Source organism: Limulus polyphemus, unplaced genomic scaffold (genome assembly GCF_000517525.1).
Source record: "Limulus polyphemus unplaced genomic scaffold, Limulus_polyphemus-2.1.2 Scaffold6983, whole genome shotgun sequence".
In the NCBI taxonomy this organism is placed as follows: domain Eukaryota; kingdom Metazoa; phylum Arthropoda; class Merostomata; order Xiphosura; family Limulidae; genus Limulus; species Limulus polyphemus.
Window position 1 is genome coordinate 3,525 of NW_013672593.1, and position 16,895 is coordinate 20,419.

Genomic DNA, 16,895 nt, shown 5'->3' on the forward strand with positions numbered 1-16,895 from the left:
TCTCTAATGTTATTACAATATGTGTGTTTTAGATTACAATATGTGTGTTTTGGTATTACAATATGTGTGTTTTGGTATTACAATATGTGTGTTTTGGTATTACAATATGTGTGTTTTGGTATTACAATATCTGTGTTTTGGTATTACAATATGTGTGTTTTGGTATTACAATATGTGTTTTGGTATTACAATATGTGTGTTTTGGTATTACAATATGTGTGTATTGGTATTACAATATCTGTGTATTGGTATTACAATATCTGTGTATTGGTATTACAATATGTGTATTTTGGTATTACAATATGTGTATTTTGGTATTACAATATCTGTATTTTGGTATTACAATATCTGTATTTTGGTATTACAATATGTGTGTTTTGGTATTACAATATGTGTGTTTTGGTATTACAATATGTGTATTTGGTATTACAATATGTGTGTTTGGTATTACAATATGTGTATTTGGTATTACAATATCTGTGTTTGGTATTACAATATGTGTGTTTGGTATTACAATATGTGTGTTTGGTATTAAAATATATGTGTTTTGGTATTAAAATATATGTGTTTTGGTATTAAAATATATGTGTTTTGGTATTACAATATCTGTGTATTGGTATTACAATATCTGTTTTCAGATTCAAAATAATTTGTATACCAAAGTCTGTAAAATTTTAGTAGTCCAAATGATCATAGATGGATTTTTTATTTGGTATTAAGCTTCTAAGGATTTTCTGTTGTACATTTTTATAAAGTTTTATAAATTTAACAGGCTATTAAGAGCTTTGATGACAGTATTTCAGCTCAGGCTGAATGGAAACAATTTCATTATATGTGTTTGTGGGAACAGCAGTGGTGTTATTGGTGAGTGAAAATGTTTTCTATTTTTATCATTTAATTGGTTTGTAAGATGTTTTTAATATAAGATAACTTTGGTGATGGGTAAGAGAAAAAATATTACTCTACTTTTAAAAGAAATAACTATTTTCTGTGTCAAACCTCTTTATTGTGTGACTATTTCTATTGTTCTTGACTCTGAAGAAAAAATGATGGAGAGCAACAGTGGTAGTATTAATTTTTATATTTTTGACGAAATTAATCAATGAAAGTATATGAATTTGTTTTTTTGGATATATTATGAAAATATAATACTGTTTTAATTGAGTAATTATTGTTATACAGAATGTTACTTATGTCCTTTTATAACATTGGTAAGTGTAATTAATGACTGCATATTTCTTTGTTAGTTTCACTAGTTTTTAATGCCAGTTTTTATCACAACCTAGCTATAAATGTGACTGGGCTAATGCTGCTAAATGTGCAGACATCTTGAGGAAGGAATGCCGTTGGTCTCCTGCTACCAGCTGTTATCTGTATGCTTCATTTCTCTACATGCAGGTACTAGAGGGACGAAAAGACATGATGGATGAAATAATTTCTTTGTACAGGTACGATTGTGCATATGGCATTTGATTCATTATAATGTAAATTAATGTGTATATTGTTTCTAGTGTGTAACTGGAATTTGATTCTTTATGTAGGCAGTGTTTGATTTAGTGTTTTAGTAGAACTACATATATTGTATTTGTTGTAAAAACATGGTAGCATTATATTTAGATTATTGGCAGTTTAATTTTCTATCCAAAGTTTAGTAATGTTTAATGTCAAGGTAATGTTTTTTATAGTGTTTAGAAGGCATTAGGCTTACCTCATTGGTAGTATTTGAGTTAAATGTAATGTTTAGGTAAGCCTTAGTGTCGTGATAGCGTTTGGTGAAATATCTTGTTAACATTACATTTAGTGATTAAGTAGGGTTAATTTTTGTGTCTGGTTAGTATTATGCTTGATGTTCATATACAGACAGATTTGTGTGTAATGTTAGAATTTTTTAGTGATTGAATATGGTTATATTTCAGGTAGACAAGTAAATAGTGTAAGACTGATTGTCAAATATGTTTAGGTCTTGCTGATGGTGATATGATTTAGAGATTATAAATCAAGATGTGTTTTGTAAAATTATGGTCATCAGGTCAGAAGTAAGTGGCACTCTTGGTAAGTGAGATGATTTATTTAAGCAAGCTTTGTTTCTTTTCTACTATTGTTAATCTTTGACATTTAGCTATGTTGTAATTTAGGCATAACAGTTTTTTTCATCCATTAATTTGTGGTGTGTAAGATGAGTTTCTTCTATTTCAACTACTGAGCACATGGGTGAACCAGTAATTGTTTTTTACCTAGACAAGTCCCAAACTTAAGGCAACGACTTGCTGGAAAATCCATTCCCATTGAAAAGTTCTGTGTGAAGAATGCAGAGAAGTTCCTTGGAAATGGAAATAAACTTGTACTTCCTATTTTGGTAAGGTTCCAAAAGGAATAAGAAATTTATATTTAGTTTTTACAAAACGTGGCAAGAATTTACTTAAACCTTCTTCACATAATTATCGTACTTCTGGTAAAATAATGTAGTGCCAACCTAAGTAAACTATTTCAGAAGTAAATCTATAGTTAAAAATCTATTAGCTTGGTTGAAGCTTTGAAATTATCACTGGTTGGTTAATATGTACCCATAGAAATAATTTACCTGTATGAAAAACACAACTTCTAAATTCTTCAAGCTGTACTTATGAATGTTTTAGTTATATGTTTTGGTCATGTAAACTGTAAGTTTCTATTTCGTTAATGAAAATAAAATCAGTTAACTTCTACATGTATGCATATATGTATATTTTTCTTTTTAGGAGTTTGTCTATATGTGGCATGGATTCCCTGTCATCTCTAAAGTCCCACCTTTACTTGAAGTTTATCATAAAATGATTGAAAAAAGCCTAACAGATCTTCATGAAACTAGTGGTATGTTACATACTAACATTATTGTTGCCATTCCTTTAAGTATGATTATGGTATTAAGGTCTCTTTTAAACCTTGTTCAGTTGTTTAAGTAACCTGTTTTTCCGATACTGTATCTCACCTCTCCTCACATAACAGTTTTTCTCGACTTGTACTGCCCTTTATGTGCACAAATTTTCACTCACCGCTAGACTTGATACTCCCACCTACCCTGATGTGTTTTAAGTGAGGCAGCTGCGTAATCACATGAAAATGAGCATGTGACAACCCTCCACCAATAGGAGTGCAACACAATTCCTAGCATAGCTGACTCCCTCTATGCAGCTTAGTTCATCTTCACTTGTTGATTGGCACTTGTCATGTTTAGATGTGTTTTTCATTTGAGCTTTGCTCATGGAATTTTGATCAGTTACATGTGTTTTGGAGAACTTAGTTTTTTTTTCTTTTAGTTTGTTACGCTTCAGCTCTTTAACTTTTCCTTTGTACACGTTAATGTTACATGTCTTTAATCTTTTTTTTAGCTCCCTGTATGGATTTTTATTATTCAAAAAACACTCACAGTTATCATGAGTTCTGAGTCTAATGTTACTACTACAACAGTTACCCTTTGTCTACAATGGCTTTGGGTCTGTAGTTATCGGTGGAAGACATAATGGTCTTGGTTCGCTAGGAGTTAGCTACTTTCATGCAGGCTTCAGATTCTCCTCAAAATTATTTTGTAATGTTTTGTTCTGAACAAGAGGATAATGATTTTGACAGCCCCATCCTATGCCACACAGTTATATAGGTCCAGTGGATACACCCAGGCTTTCTTCTCCTTACCTGGAATTGGTCAGTCAGGTTTGTTATGTTTTGTCTTTGTCTCCTGTTTCTTTTGCTTCCTCTCTTTCCCTTTTAAGTGAGAAACCTTCTGTCCAATATCTTGTTCTCCTCCCTTCACCAGATATTGGGGTTTATGCTAATAGGCTTGCAGACCAATTACATTCTGGAACCAGTATGTCTTGACCCTCATGTAATATGGAGGCCTATGCTTTGACTTACCATCCATCTGAGTTTCCCTTTTGGATTCACAAGAGTTGGATCTTTTACTGCCCCTGTGGGGTTTGGATCCCAATACTTTGGTCATGGTTTTCCAACCTCAGCTCTCCTTTATCCGCCTTACTCTATCCTCTCGCCTTTGTTCCCTTTCCTCCATTCATCTTTTGTCTAAGGCCCTTCCTCGTTCCCCTGAGGAGTTTTCGGTGGAGACTCATACCCTGATGTTTTCCATTCTGACACAAATGTCCTCTTCTGCCCTTTCCTTCCATACATAGCTCCTCTGTTGTTGGGATATTTTAGGTTAGGATGCCCTTTTGTCCTGTGTCTGTTTACCTCCAACCTCCTTATGGGACTTATGTATGGCTCCCTTTTTTAAGGAAAGATGTCTTTGAAGGTCTTCCTAACTCATTAGAATCCAGAGTTGAGTTGGCCCGTTTGCACACCTTCCTTTCCTCACTGGCTTCCTGTTTTTTTCAACCTGTTCCAGTGTCTTGTCCTCTTCCTTCCTATCTTTTTAATAGTTCCTGCTTCATGGGTCTCCAAGTTCAACCATCAGTTTTCATCAACAACTTCAGCACACCTAGCACTCCCGATGACTATGTGGTAGGCATAGATCTGATGTGGGCAAAGCTTTTGCATTTTGCCACCATGTGGGAGTTATTCACCACAGACCTTGGGTTGTGCAGGTTCTCTCTGGAGAGTTCATTCTTCATTTTTCTTCCCTTCCTCCCCTCTCCCTTCATCATGATTCCTATTTCCAGCCAGCTTCTGTCTGAGGCAGCTCACTACTATCTTCATAAGGGCTCTGTGAAATGGGTGTATCCTTCTTAGCCAGGTTTCTATTTCCATTTGTCCATTGTTCCAAAGAAGATTGGGGATTGGCACCCCATCATTGATCTTTCTTCCTTCAACTGCTTCCTTGACATTCTTTGGTTCAGCATGGAGTCATACCTATCTTTTCAATGGGTTTTCACTCCTGGTTTGTGGATGACAAAGGTAGATGTCTCAGATGTTTACCTCCACATTTCCAACTCCCTAGCATCCCAGCATTTTCTTCGTTTTGTCCATCAGGGTTGCATCTAACAATTCTGAACTCTTCCATTTGGGTCAGCTTTGGTTCTCTGCATTTTTTGTTGGATGGTCAAGGTCTTTGCCCATCTTCTCCATTCTAGAGGCCTTCGTTTTTACCATTACATGGATTATTGGCTGCTTTTAGCTTCTCCGTATGCCACCTCTTTCCTTCACACTCAATTTCTTCTTCAAGAAGCTGCATGGGTAGGTTGACTAGTAAAGGTGAAATCCTTCCTCTTCCCCACTCAATACCTTGTGCATCTCAGGGTCTTTTTTCAATTTCTGTCTCAGCTGAGTCCAACCTTCTCAATTTTGCCTGTGATCTATGGAGTTTCTGGTTTAGACCATTTCCTCCTCTCCTTCTCCAACTGTGCCAAAAGTTCTATCTATTTTGGGGATGTGGGCTTCTCATTCCCCTCAATCAATCCTACATGTGACTTATTCAGTAGGCTTTACAACATCATTGGAACCTTGTTCAAGATCCCTTCAACACTCCTATCCATCTTTTTCCTTCCCTGCTTGTGGACTTCACCTAGTGTTTGAACTGAGACAACACCACAGTGGATGTTCCTTTTCCTCTTTCCCATTCTGGAGGTGTACCTCTTCATGGATGCTTCTCTTTCTGGTTTTGGCATATCAATCCCTTAGAACTCTTCACTGTTCATCAGGCTTTGGTTCATTTTCTACAGTCTCTCTGGAACCAGTCGGTTATAATCCATTCTGACAACTCCATGGTTGTCTTGTACGTCACTCAAAAAAGGAGTGGTCAGTTGAGATTTCTCTGTTTCCACATGTTGGACCTCCTATTTTGGGCCCACAGCCATCACATTTGTTTGGTGGCATTTCATATACCATGTACATTGAATCTGGTCATGGATCGTCTGTTGCACCCCAGGGTTTGGTCTCCTATTCCTTATTCTTTGACTTTAGCTGTCGTTGCCCTCAGTCAGGATTGGAGGGACTGCTACCTTTATACATATCCTCCCATCTGTATTCTTCCTTGTCCCCTCACCATCATACAAGCCACTCCTTGTTTAGTCCTGTTGGTAGCTCCACTTTGTTCTATGCAGCTATGGTTTCCACTTCTGTGCTTGCTCCTACTAACCCCTCTCACCCATCCCCATCCTCCTCAGACAATCTCATTTGGGTGTGCTACATTCTTCTCTTTCCATGCTTTGTCTTCATGCATGGCTTTTGTCTCATCCCTCACCAGATGGGCTAAACTATCTCTGCAGGTTGCTTCCCTAATTCCCCTTTTAACATACCCCTCCACCATGTCAGTTTACCAATGTAAGTGGTATTTTTATCATCATTGGTCTTCTTGTCATGGTTTTCCTTTGTCCTGTCCTAGATTCCCACACCTGACATCCTTCCTTACCTGGCTTTTCAACAAGAGGCTGTCAGTATCCACTATTGCTGGTTATTGTGCAGCATTGTCAGCCACCTTCCATTTTACAATATTTTGCTGTCTTCACTTTTATATTTTAATTAAAATAAACTTTTTTTTTAAATAATGAATAATTCTAAAAGATAACATTTATTATAACAATGAGTTATTTAACAAGAGGTTAACTTTCCTATAACTAAAGTATAAAGCTTTCCTGTTGATTGACTAAAAATCTCAGTTTTTTCCAACCTTACTAATTTAAGTGTTAAAGGTTTAGTTGTATGTTTATAATTGTAACAATGAGTATTTTTGTAGGTGAAGTACAGGAAGTAGATGATTACTTGATGCTAACTCTTTTACAAGGAATGTGTTTAAAGTACCTAGACCGTATTGATCAAGCCGAACAGTGTTTTCGAGAAATCATTAACAGGTAGAAGCCAATTTTCGTTAATATTTTCATGGTAGTTAACATAGAAAGTGGGAATTTCAAGAGTGTATCTTCCGATGAATGTAGCTGGAAGACAATAGTACATTAGCCAAGTGAAACAAACTGGTAGTTAGTACATAGTTAATTTAAATCTAGATATTTTAATAGAAACATGTAATAGTTCTTTTTTTCCAAAAAAATATAAAGTCACTGACTACACTTACAGTACTTGGCACTTTCTGTTTCACTTAGATGTTTTGTGCAACCACAGAACATTACATAGGAAATCACAAGTTTTGAAATACTTTGCATGTAGTATTCTAATAAATAAAGATGCATACCTTTTGAGGAATCGATCATCAGAGTGTTACAAAGTGCATTTACATCAGTTGACTAGTGAATGTTGCCAAATATTTTTGAATTTCTGTTTTATTTTTTCACTTAAAATTGCCACTGATGCAAGTTAAACTTAGAAATAAACGTTTCTTGATATCGGGTCTCGAAATCGGTAGTGGCTAGCTGGAAATAAACCAGTAGTTTAACCGGTAACCATTAACCAAATGTGCACAGCCAACCTTGTAATATAGTGGAGTTTTAACTACAATTTCAAATTTTCCACAAGTATCTACACAAAATATGACAAAACGTGAGTCAAATATACAATTCTACTGTACACAGTATGTTATAAAAGGATCTGTACTCATGAAATGCCTATAAATTGATGGAAAATTCGAATTTTCAGAATCTATCAGTGTATTGTGTATGTAGTTATTAAACATATACAGGAGTGAACTGTGGGTTTAAAGAAGTACATATAGCTGTAGAAGTATTGAACCCAATTGGCTTTAAATTATTTATGCACAAAATTGCTTGTGGGACCAGGACTTAATTGGTTATAAGGTTCCTAATAATATGTACAGAGTAAGTTACAAATAATATTTAAAAATAAATACCATTAATATTGCTATTAATTCCACTGATTACTACTGAAGTAACTATGTATTTTAAATAGAAAGTGGGTGGTTTCACCATCTCTTTTTTTTTTACAAAAATATAACATAAATATAACGCAATATTTGGACTTCATTAGTAGTGAACTGTATAAAATAAAAGTCAGTAATTTGAGGATTAAATATAAATTTGTTCTATTTAAAATGAATAAACTGATATTATTTTGTAGAGAGGGGGAGATTAAAGATAAATTCCATCTTCCACCATATGCTGCAGCTGAGTTAGCCTTCATGATGATGGAGAAAGGGAAAAAAGATGATGCTTTGGAGTGGTTAAAAGCTGCTAAGTAAGTTTTGGTGCTAATAACTATAGTATAAATGAATGAGGTAAGAATAGTATTTCTGATTTATTTTAAGAATTTTGAATTCATATTTATAATACTGGTATATAAACACATATACAGGTAGGTAATTAGTTAGTTAATTAGGTTAAGTATTACAGTGAGTCTTGTGAGAAAATACGAATGACACCAATATATTTCACTAAGCATTTTGTAAGTTGCTATATATTACTTGTGATAATAACTTTCTTTAACGAAGCTAACAAAAATACTTTGATAAATTCAATACATATGTTTGAATTTTACAATGAAAATTAGGATTTACTAATAAAAGTACCTAACTTTTTTATATACAAAGGGTGATTGTGAAATTATGTGTACACATTAATTGTGTTTTTCTTCAATAGATTCAATTATCATGGTTACCTGACGGAAGTAGTTCTACATTTTAGACTTTATGCAGCCTACAAGAAATTGAATGGAAGCCAACAAGGAGAACCTGAATCACCTACTATTTGTAAACCATTGCCGGGTGAGGCACCCTACTGCATGTGACCCAAACAAAATTATAAATATTAATTTTGCTGGAGGAGAGAATCCTATCAAGAAGAATGTGGAAAATAGTATCTCAAAATAGCCAACTTTTTTACCCTTTTTTATTGCCTTTGCTTTAAAGTTCTTCCTGAAAAAGGTATCGAACGTAGCCTTTAATTTGCGACTAATGAAAACGTGTATATTTAAGAATGAACTTATATAAACATAACATTGGTGATTTTTTTATCTTTAATATTGTTACATATACCATTAATTAGTAGAGTTTTAGATTTCATTTTGATATCCATTGTTTGTGGTGGTTAACTATAATCTCAAATATAAAAGCCACTTAATAGTGTAAAACTTGTTATAAATATTTTCATGCATATTCAGACTCCAGTTGATACGTAAGACTCCATAACTAGTACTCTATGACATATTTAAAATTGTCAAGCCATTTCTATATAATTTGTAAGGACAGGAAAAAGTTATAAACAAATAAATTACAAATAGGTACTATCTATTTAACCTATTCAGTTCCGTTGTATCTAATTTAGAGCTTATTTAATTAGATAAAATATTATCACTATTTTGGGTAAAATACTAGTAATTTATAGAATGTATTTGTAGAAGACAACTAAGAAAATGTAAAGAAAATTTGTTTTTAACAATTTTTTTGGGGAATACTTCTAATTTTAATTTTTTTTAAACATCAACACCAATTATTAAGCAGTAATTGAGAAATTTTTGTTGCACATTAGACTTAAAATAACTTATGAATTTAATGAATAAACTTGAATTCCGATATGGTACATGATCTCCACTCTCATAAATAGCTATTCTCGTTCAGTGCTGTCCTCTATATGCAAAATATTTTTTGCATGCCACAAACGTTGAGCTCTCACGTTCAACATGCATCTCCCACATAAATCATCATGCAACAACCCTCCACCAATAGGAGTGTGACACCCTCCTGACGCACGTGACTCCCTTTATTCGATTCTACTGAACTATCGATTCTCATTAGGCAGTGCTCGTGTCAAGATGCTTTTTTATTGTGCCCTTCAATCATGTTTTTTTCTTTAAACTTAGTGATTTTTTTTTTGCCATTCACTCCAAAGTGGAATTGTTCTTTTCAATTTTAAAATAGTTTGAGATAACATAAAGATAACTTATTTTTCCCAGTTTCATTTCTTTATTATAACACTGTTGTCTTTGATCATTCATTCTCAACAATAAATTCCAAGTTACCACTATGGAGTTAATACCTCCTACCAGCACATTTACATAAGCTGTAGGTGGGACTTGACTATGGAATTATCAACTCTCATCCACAGTGAGATCGATCATTATATGAGTCAACCTGCTTCTCCTGTTATTGTCCATGTTCCTCCAGAACATGTTGAACCTAATCGGGCTGATGAGGAACTTGACAGCCTTTTCCTCCATTTGATTTTGCCATGTCTTCCTATGCCTCTACTGTGGTATCAGCTAGGCCTAATATGGCCTTTTTAAACATGATTTCTCAGGTGTGTTCTGTTTTATCCATTTCTTCGATTTCTTATAATCCCTTTCCTTCTTTGTTACATGATACTCCCTCCTCTCAGTATTCTGTGTCCCCCACCCCTGGATATTAGGGTTCATGCAGAGCTTTTTGTCTCTCAGTTGGTTGGGGATGCTAGCATGCCTTGCCCTCCATGGAATTCAGATCACTTTGCTTTAGCATGCCTGATTTAGGGTTCATGCAGAGCTTTTTGTCTCTCGGTTGGTTGGGGATGCTAGCATGCCTTGCCCTCCATGGAATTCAGATCACTTTGCTTTAGCATACCATCAGGCTGAATTTCCATGTCTTGATTCTCAACAGTTGGAATCACTTTTGCCCATGTGGGGGCTAGGCCCTGATCATCCAGTTCGTTTATCCCATGCCCAGTTTTCCGACTTTCATCTTACACATTAACTCTCCTACGGTACTTATCTATCATTCACCTCCTTTCAGAAGTGCTCCACCAAGATCCTGAGGGTTTTTCGAGGGATAGTCTCTCCATGATTACCTCCACATTGGCACGTTTGTCTTATTCGGCTCTTTTCTTACACATATGGTTTCACTGCTGTTGGGATCTTCTGTGGAGGGATGCTCTGTTATCCCAAGCTTGTTTATTACCCACTTATCTTTGGGACTTATGTATGTCCCTCTTTCTCTGGCAGACTATTTTTGGAAATATTCCAGATTTTGGAATCTTGTGTGGAATTGGTGAGATGGTAATCAACCCTTTCATCTTAGGTTGATCGTTTGTCTCATTCCGAGGCTAGACGAGCACCGGAGACAATGGAGGAGGGTGAAGAAGTGGATGACAAGTCCCTCAGATAATACCCAAATAACCCACTAATCTTTGATGAAAACATGCTGGTGATGTGTCCATTAGCATTCAATAATACAACAAGAGGAAGAACTCCTGGAGGTAGGAACTGGTAAGGGCTGGTAAACAGTGGTAGAGGCCCATATCCATTCCGTTTCCTCGGGATCCTACTACCAGTCAATGTCTGTCAGAGGTGGCACAACATTTTCTCTCCCAGAAACCCATGAAACCTGTAACTCATCCTTCTCCAGGTTTTTATTCCAGGCTGTTTGTGGTACTCAAGAAAACTGGGGACTGGTGGCTTTTGGTTGATGGATTTTTTCTTCAGGTTTCTCCAGTTAGGTGTCATGAATGCTTATCTGCATATTCCAATATCTCGTCTGTTAAGGTGCTATCTTTGGTTTGTTCATCATGGGGTAGTTTATCAATTCCGCACCCTGCTCTTTGTGCTTGCTTCAGCCCTGTATGTCTTTTGTTGAGTAGTCAAGGCTTTTGCTCAACATATGTTTGCTTAGGGGTTGAGCTTACACCATTACATGGATGACTGGTTTCTGTTAGCTTGTTTTGAACAGGAGTCCACACATCACACTCATCTGCTGATCATAGAGGCAGCTCATGTAAGTTGATTAATCTACCCAATATCTTGTTCCCTTGGGTGTTTATTTTCAACACTCATCTTGGTCAGGCCCAACCTTCTTCTCTTCGACACCATTTGATGGAGCTTTCAGTTCTCCATGCCCTTACTGTTCTCTCTATTACTGCTTACAATGTTCTATTGCTTTTGGTGGAGGGTTGTTGCATGATGTACATGTTGAACGTAAGGTACATGGGAGCTTAAGACTTGTGGCATGCCAAAAAGTTTTGCATATAAAGGGCAGCACTGAACTAGAATAGCTATTTATGTGAGGGGAGGTAAGTACTTATCAGAAATACATTTTCAGTATAGGAAAATTATAACCTTGAAAGTATCATTGAAAAATATATTTATGCTAAGGGAAAAGAAATGTTTTATTCTAATCTCAGTCAGTCTACTGTACATTGCACATTGTCAGTCTACTGTACATTGTCAGTCTACTGTACATTGTACATTGTCAGTCTACTGTACATTGCACATTGTCAGTCTACTGTACATTGTACATTGTCAGTCTACTGTACATTGCATAGCATGGGAACTTTTATCGGGTGAATGTAAGTTCTCCAAAATTCCTGCGTACCACTGTTTGAAACAGTGTAAAGTTTTGTGTAAAAGAGTAAAATGCTTGCATAAAACTACTGGTGAGTAAGTTGTCTCAGTAGTGCTACATATACCAGTATAAAATACCTGTAACATTGTAAAATATAAAAATAGCTTTAAATTTAGCAATACTATAGCACTGTGTATATGTGTAAAATACTTCGCTGGCAATAACTATAACAATTAAGCATGTACAATAGTACTACTTGGAACACCGTAAAGTGTTTGGATAGCCCCACTTGTGACAGTATAGAGTGTCTGAATATCTTTACTCCTTTCCAGTAAATGGTTTGTTTAATAATGTGAAACTTGTTTTTGAAAAGGCCAACATTTTTAGTATATCAAGCTTTCATTCATAAATAGACTTCATTGTCATGATTAGTAGTGTAGAAGATCACATACGTCTAATTATTAGTTAGTAATATTTTAAAGTAGATACAAATGTAGGATAAAGACTTGTTAGTAATTAGTATCTAATTAATAAATAACACAACATCAATTGCCACAATCTTAGAGTAAGTAACTTAGACTTGAATATAATATACTGAAGTAGCAGTCACTGTTTGAAACTATTTAATTACTTGCCCGAAGGATGTAATTGATTTACATATAAAGAAAAAAAGTTTATTATAGAAATATGTTATAGTAGATACTTGTTTATCAAAATTGTACAATCTTAAGAAAGGTCCCTTGCTAGTTTGTTCACATGTACAAGAAAATTATGTCTGTAAGGCTGATATTGCTTCTCAGGGGTGCCCCAATAAATGTTTATTGTGATACTCAGAAGTGGACTAACAGCAGTATGAATGCCCTTCACACACACAAATCTCAACACTACATCTTTGACAAAACCAACATTAACTATTTTACAATGAATAGGAGTAGAACACATTCACCACATAAGTGCACATTTAGAAATGTGTGATTGATAAATAACAAAAACAAGCTTAAATATGCATTTATCAGCTTGTTCAATCCTGGTAGTTCAGCAGAATTTTCTGGGTCATAGATGTCCCATCATGATAGATGTTCAGCAGAATTTTCTGGGTCCTAGATGTCCCATTATGATAGATGTTCAGCAGAATTTTCTGGGTCATAGATGTCCCATTATGATAGATGTTCAGCAGAATTTTCTGGGTCATAGATGTCCCATTATGATAGATGTTCAGCAGAATTTTCTGGGTCATAGATGTCCCATAATGATAGAAGTTCAGCAGAATTTTCTGGGTCCTAGATGTCCCATTATGATAGATGTTCAGCAGAATTTTCTGGGTCATAGATGTCCCATCATGATAGATGTTCAGCAGAATTTTCTGGGTCATAGATGTTCCATTATGATAGATGTTCAGCAGTGCCAACCTTATAAGTCATGTTTCTGTCACAGTACTTTGCAGATATGAATTCAAGCACCTTAAGCAGCTGAATGAAAGCTCAGCAGAAGTAAAAGATACTGGCATTTTAAGCAGTACTTTTAAGATGATGTGAATGTTGGAGTACGTTGTAATAGTGTCTTCCAGAGTGTAACACAGATCACTCTATAATGCTACCACAGCTCAAGCTCTGAATCAGTACAATACAACTGGGTATCATGACATTATACTCCTCATTTGTGTTACTCCACATAACTGGGGTGAGCTTGTTGAGTAGCAGATTTCAGATTAGGCAATTAATTACATACTTGATCATTAAGCAATATGGCTAGGTGATCCATTAGTAGAATGAACGGGTATAAGTACCAGTATTCTTCTGGTGTTAAAGTGAGGATATTATCTGTAGTTCTGACCTCTAACTGTACAATGCATTGAGACATATTCCATTTTCTACAGCTAAGACATAGTTAGGCCTTCCTCTAGAAGTGTGTATAGGTGTATTGTTTTTTGTCACCAGGCAATGAAAGTAAATTGTTCATCTTTCGTGAGGTCATAAGTTGGATTTTTAAGGGAATAGCTGAAGTGCATGAGATACGGCAGTGATCCCTGGCAAACAACATGACACAACAAAAACTCAACTGGTTCCATGGCTTGGTTTAAGAAGGTAGCTGGGTGACTAGTCTTCTGATCTCCATCATTTTTCACATGTTCTATGGGATCATACAAAATTGGCAGTAGCATAGAGAGGCATGCATCATATTGACTCCATTGTGTATCAGAAGGCTTTGTGTAACATTGTGTATCAGAAGGCTTTGAGTAAAATTGTGTATCAGAAGGCTTTGTGTAACATTGTGTATCAGAAGGCTTTTTCAAACACTGCTTAGTTTTACTTTTAGCTAAAGAAAACTTCAAATCTTTGGGGAGAAAATCACAAAAGACAAAATTTCTTGAATGGTCTTAGCTTGTTACAAACTATTTGTATTCAATTTGAATGCATAATTATAAGGTTGAGTAAATGGTTTCTGCACATTCACTGTTTTCGGATGCAGCCCAGCCCACCACAGATTTGTCAATCATATTGGTTTGTTGCTGTAATAGCAATATGGTTAACTTCTTCAGTCAGTTCAATTTCACTGTCACTTCTCTAACACTCTGCAAACAAAGAGTGACTTGTGCTCTTCCTATAGGCATTAAATATACTTATTGTCTTATAACACACATTAGTAGGCCCTGCTACAACCACTAATCACAGTACCAGAATAACAAAATTTCCACTGCAATGTAACTCTTCTGGCGAGATTATATTTTCTTTAACGAGCTATATAGCTTAGTTAAATAGAACATATGTGGCATCTAGCAGAAGAATAATATAACTTCAACATATTGTTATGTCTCTGGTCGTTTGTTAATTTCCCGTAAAAATTCTTTTCGAGAAACTTCAGCGATACAAGTCCTTCCTTAATTAAAACTAGTTTATTCTTTCTCGTTACAAACTTTGTAATACACTTAATTTCCACAGTCACTTTAACTTAAACACATGCTATAATTAACAACAATTCACACACTTTTCTTACGGTCACTACCGCTCACTTGACTCAATTATTTGTCTCTATCTGCAATTCTCTATGCTGTCACTTCTTCTCTCTGCTTTATTTGCCGGGCTTATATATACCAAAATAGAGGGTGTCTGGCAAACACTCGAGCCTTCATGATCCTTCTAGAAACTCATCACGTGTTACCAGCGTCACTTGACTTCCGCTATCGTAACATTATCATTTTGATATTTATGTTTTACAACAGGTCTTTGATTATAACTATTTAACATTTGAGCACTTCTGTTGCTGCTTTTGAAATGTGTCAGTCTGTAGGTAAGTTCATATGGTGGTAATTATGTAAATAATGTCATCTTTATGATAAGTTATGAAATATGTAAAGGATTTAAAAATGTATTTTTTCCTGGGGTAAATTTTTTATATTAAAAAAAACAAGCATATATACTTATTTGGTCTGGAGAATAGTTTATGGAATGTTAACAGTGAAAACTTTTATATTTTAATAAAATATATTTATATTAGATGACTGATAAGGATGTGTAAATAGTGAGAAAACGTTTGTACTAAAATGGGTACAGGATGAGGTGATTTTATACAGAATACATAGATCAAATATGTGTTTGTATGTATGATTTACATAATTATTGTTATCTTTGTGAGAAGTGTTCCTCTACTTTCAGTTGTTATTTCAAGAAAAATGGGTCATTTGTCAACAAGTTGGACATCTAACTCTAAACATGATCAATTATGTGTGAGTCTGTGTGTTAGTATCCATCATCTGGAGTTTGCCGGCTAGATTACCACAATGTTTTGTATGGAAATTGTCCGACTGTGTACATGAGCTATTTTATTTTAGGATTTTTATGTCAGAAGAAGAATATAAAAAGAGCATGAAATAGGTCACATTTCCACTTTTTTATAATTTTGGCTTTCATTAGCCACAGTCGGTTGGCTCGATTACTGTAATTGTTTCTATGGTAACTTGTGACTGTCTGGTGATGTACATGAGCTGCTTTGTTTTACGATTTCTACCCAAGAACGGGTATAAAAAAAACACCCAAATACAGGACACATTTCCACTTTCTCATAGACTTTTGGCTTTGAATACAAAGATACAAGTACGTAATCAGTGAAATGAATTTTATTTTTACTTTTCACAAAGCATATGCAATTAGTATTTACTGAGGTCATTAAGGATTTTTATAACAAAAGAAAGAAGGAAGTGGAACATTACCTAACATTGTCCTTTATACAGTTTTTTCTTATAGTGTGGTATCTTAATTTGTCACCTAAATATATAAGTAAAGTATCATTGTCAAGAATTTTTAAACTATTTCTTGATAGCTTAATTTCTTAAAATGTGTTCAAAAGTAATTTTAATAAATCATTTGCTCCAGGGAATATTAATATCATAAATTGAAATAAAAACATTATTTAGATGCTTATCTTGGGTTTCTCACATTTCTTTTTTAAGATGAAGGTTTTTTTTTGACCAAAATCCTTTAACTTCAGTGTTTGTCACTAAGTGATACAACTCTTATCATCCTGCTCAACTTTAGTGGCTTCCACTTAGAATTGTTTTCTTTCCTTGTTTACTTGTTGAATTTTACCTCATTATTTTAAACATTTTGTTTGAGGCTGTCCTACCTCTGAAAAACTTACTGTTGTATTACCAGTTTTAAGAGAAATCCTTTTATATTTGACTTTTAGTTTTATTAACTGTTGATTTTTATTCTTGTTAGTTCGACATCATCTTATAGTTTTTTTTGTTTCTGCTGTGTTTGTT

General features: G+C 34.8%; 1 protein-coding gene across 3 annotated transcripts in view; it reads left to right on the forward strand.

The window, feature by feature from the left end:
* The window catches only part of LOC106474241 (tetratricopeptide repeat protein 39A-like), a 19,775-nt gene extending 3,268 nt beyond the window's left edge, over positions 1 to 16,507 (forward strand). The window contains exons 3-11 of one of the 3 annotated variants that reach the window (XM_022402589.1): positions 773 to 864; positions 1,287 to 1,448; positions 2,239 to 2,356; positions 2,739 to 2,850; positions 6,659 to 6,773; positions 7,951 to 8,067; positions 8,469 to 8,593; positions 15,790 to 15,915; positions 16,022 to 16,507. In XM_022402589.1, the coding sequence (XP_022258297.1) occupies positions 773 to 864; positions 1,287 to 1,448; positions 2,239 to 2,356; positions 2,739 to 2,850; positions 6,659 to 6,773; positions 7,951 to 8,067; positions 8,469 to 8,593; positions 15,790 to 15,905 (957 nt within the window). In that variant the 3' untranslated portion in view covers positions 15,906 to 15,915; positions 16,022 to 16,507. Of the gene's footprint in view, positions 1 to 772; positions 865 to 1,286; positions 1,449 to 2,238; positions 2,357 to 2,738; positions 2,851 to 6,658; positions 6,774 to 7,950; positions 8,068 to 8,468; positions 8,753 to 15,789 lie in introns of all 3 variants that reach the window. The other 2 variants (XR_002613883.1, XM_022402588.1) reach the window with 2 other exon arrangements.
* The last annotated feature ends 388 nt before the right edge of the window (positions 16,508 to 16,895 follow it).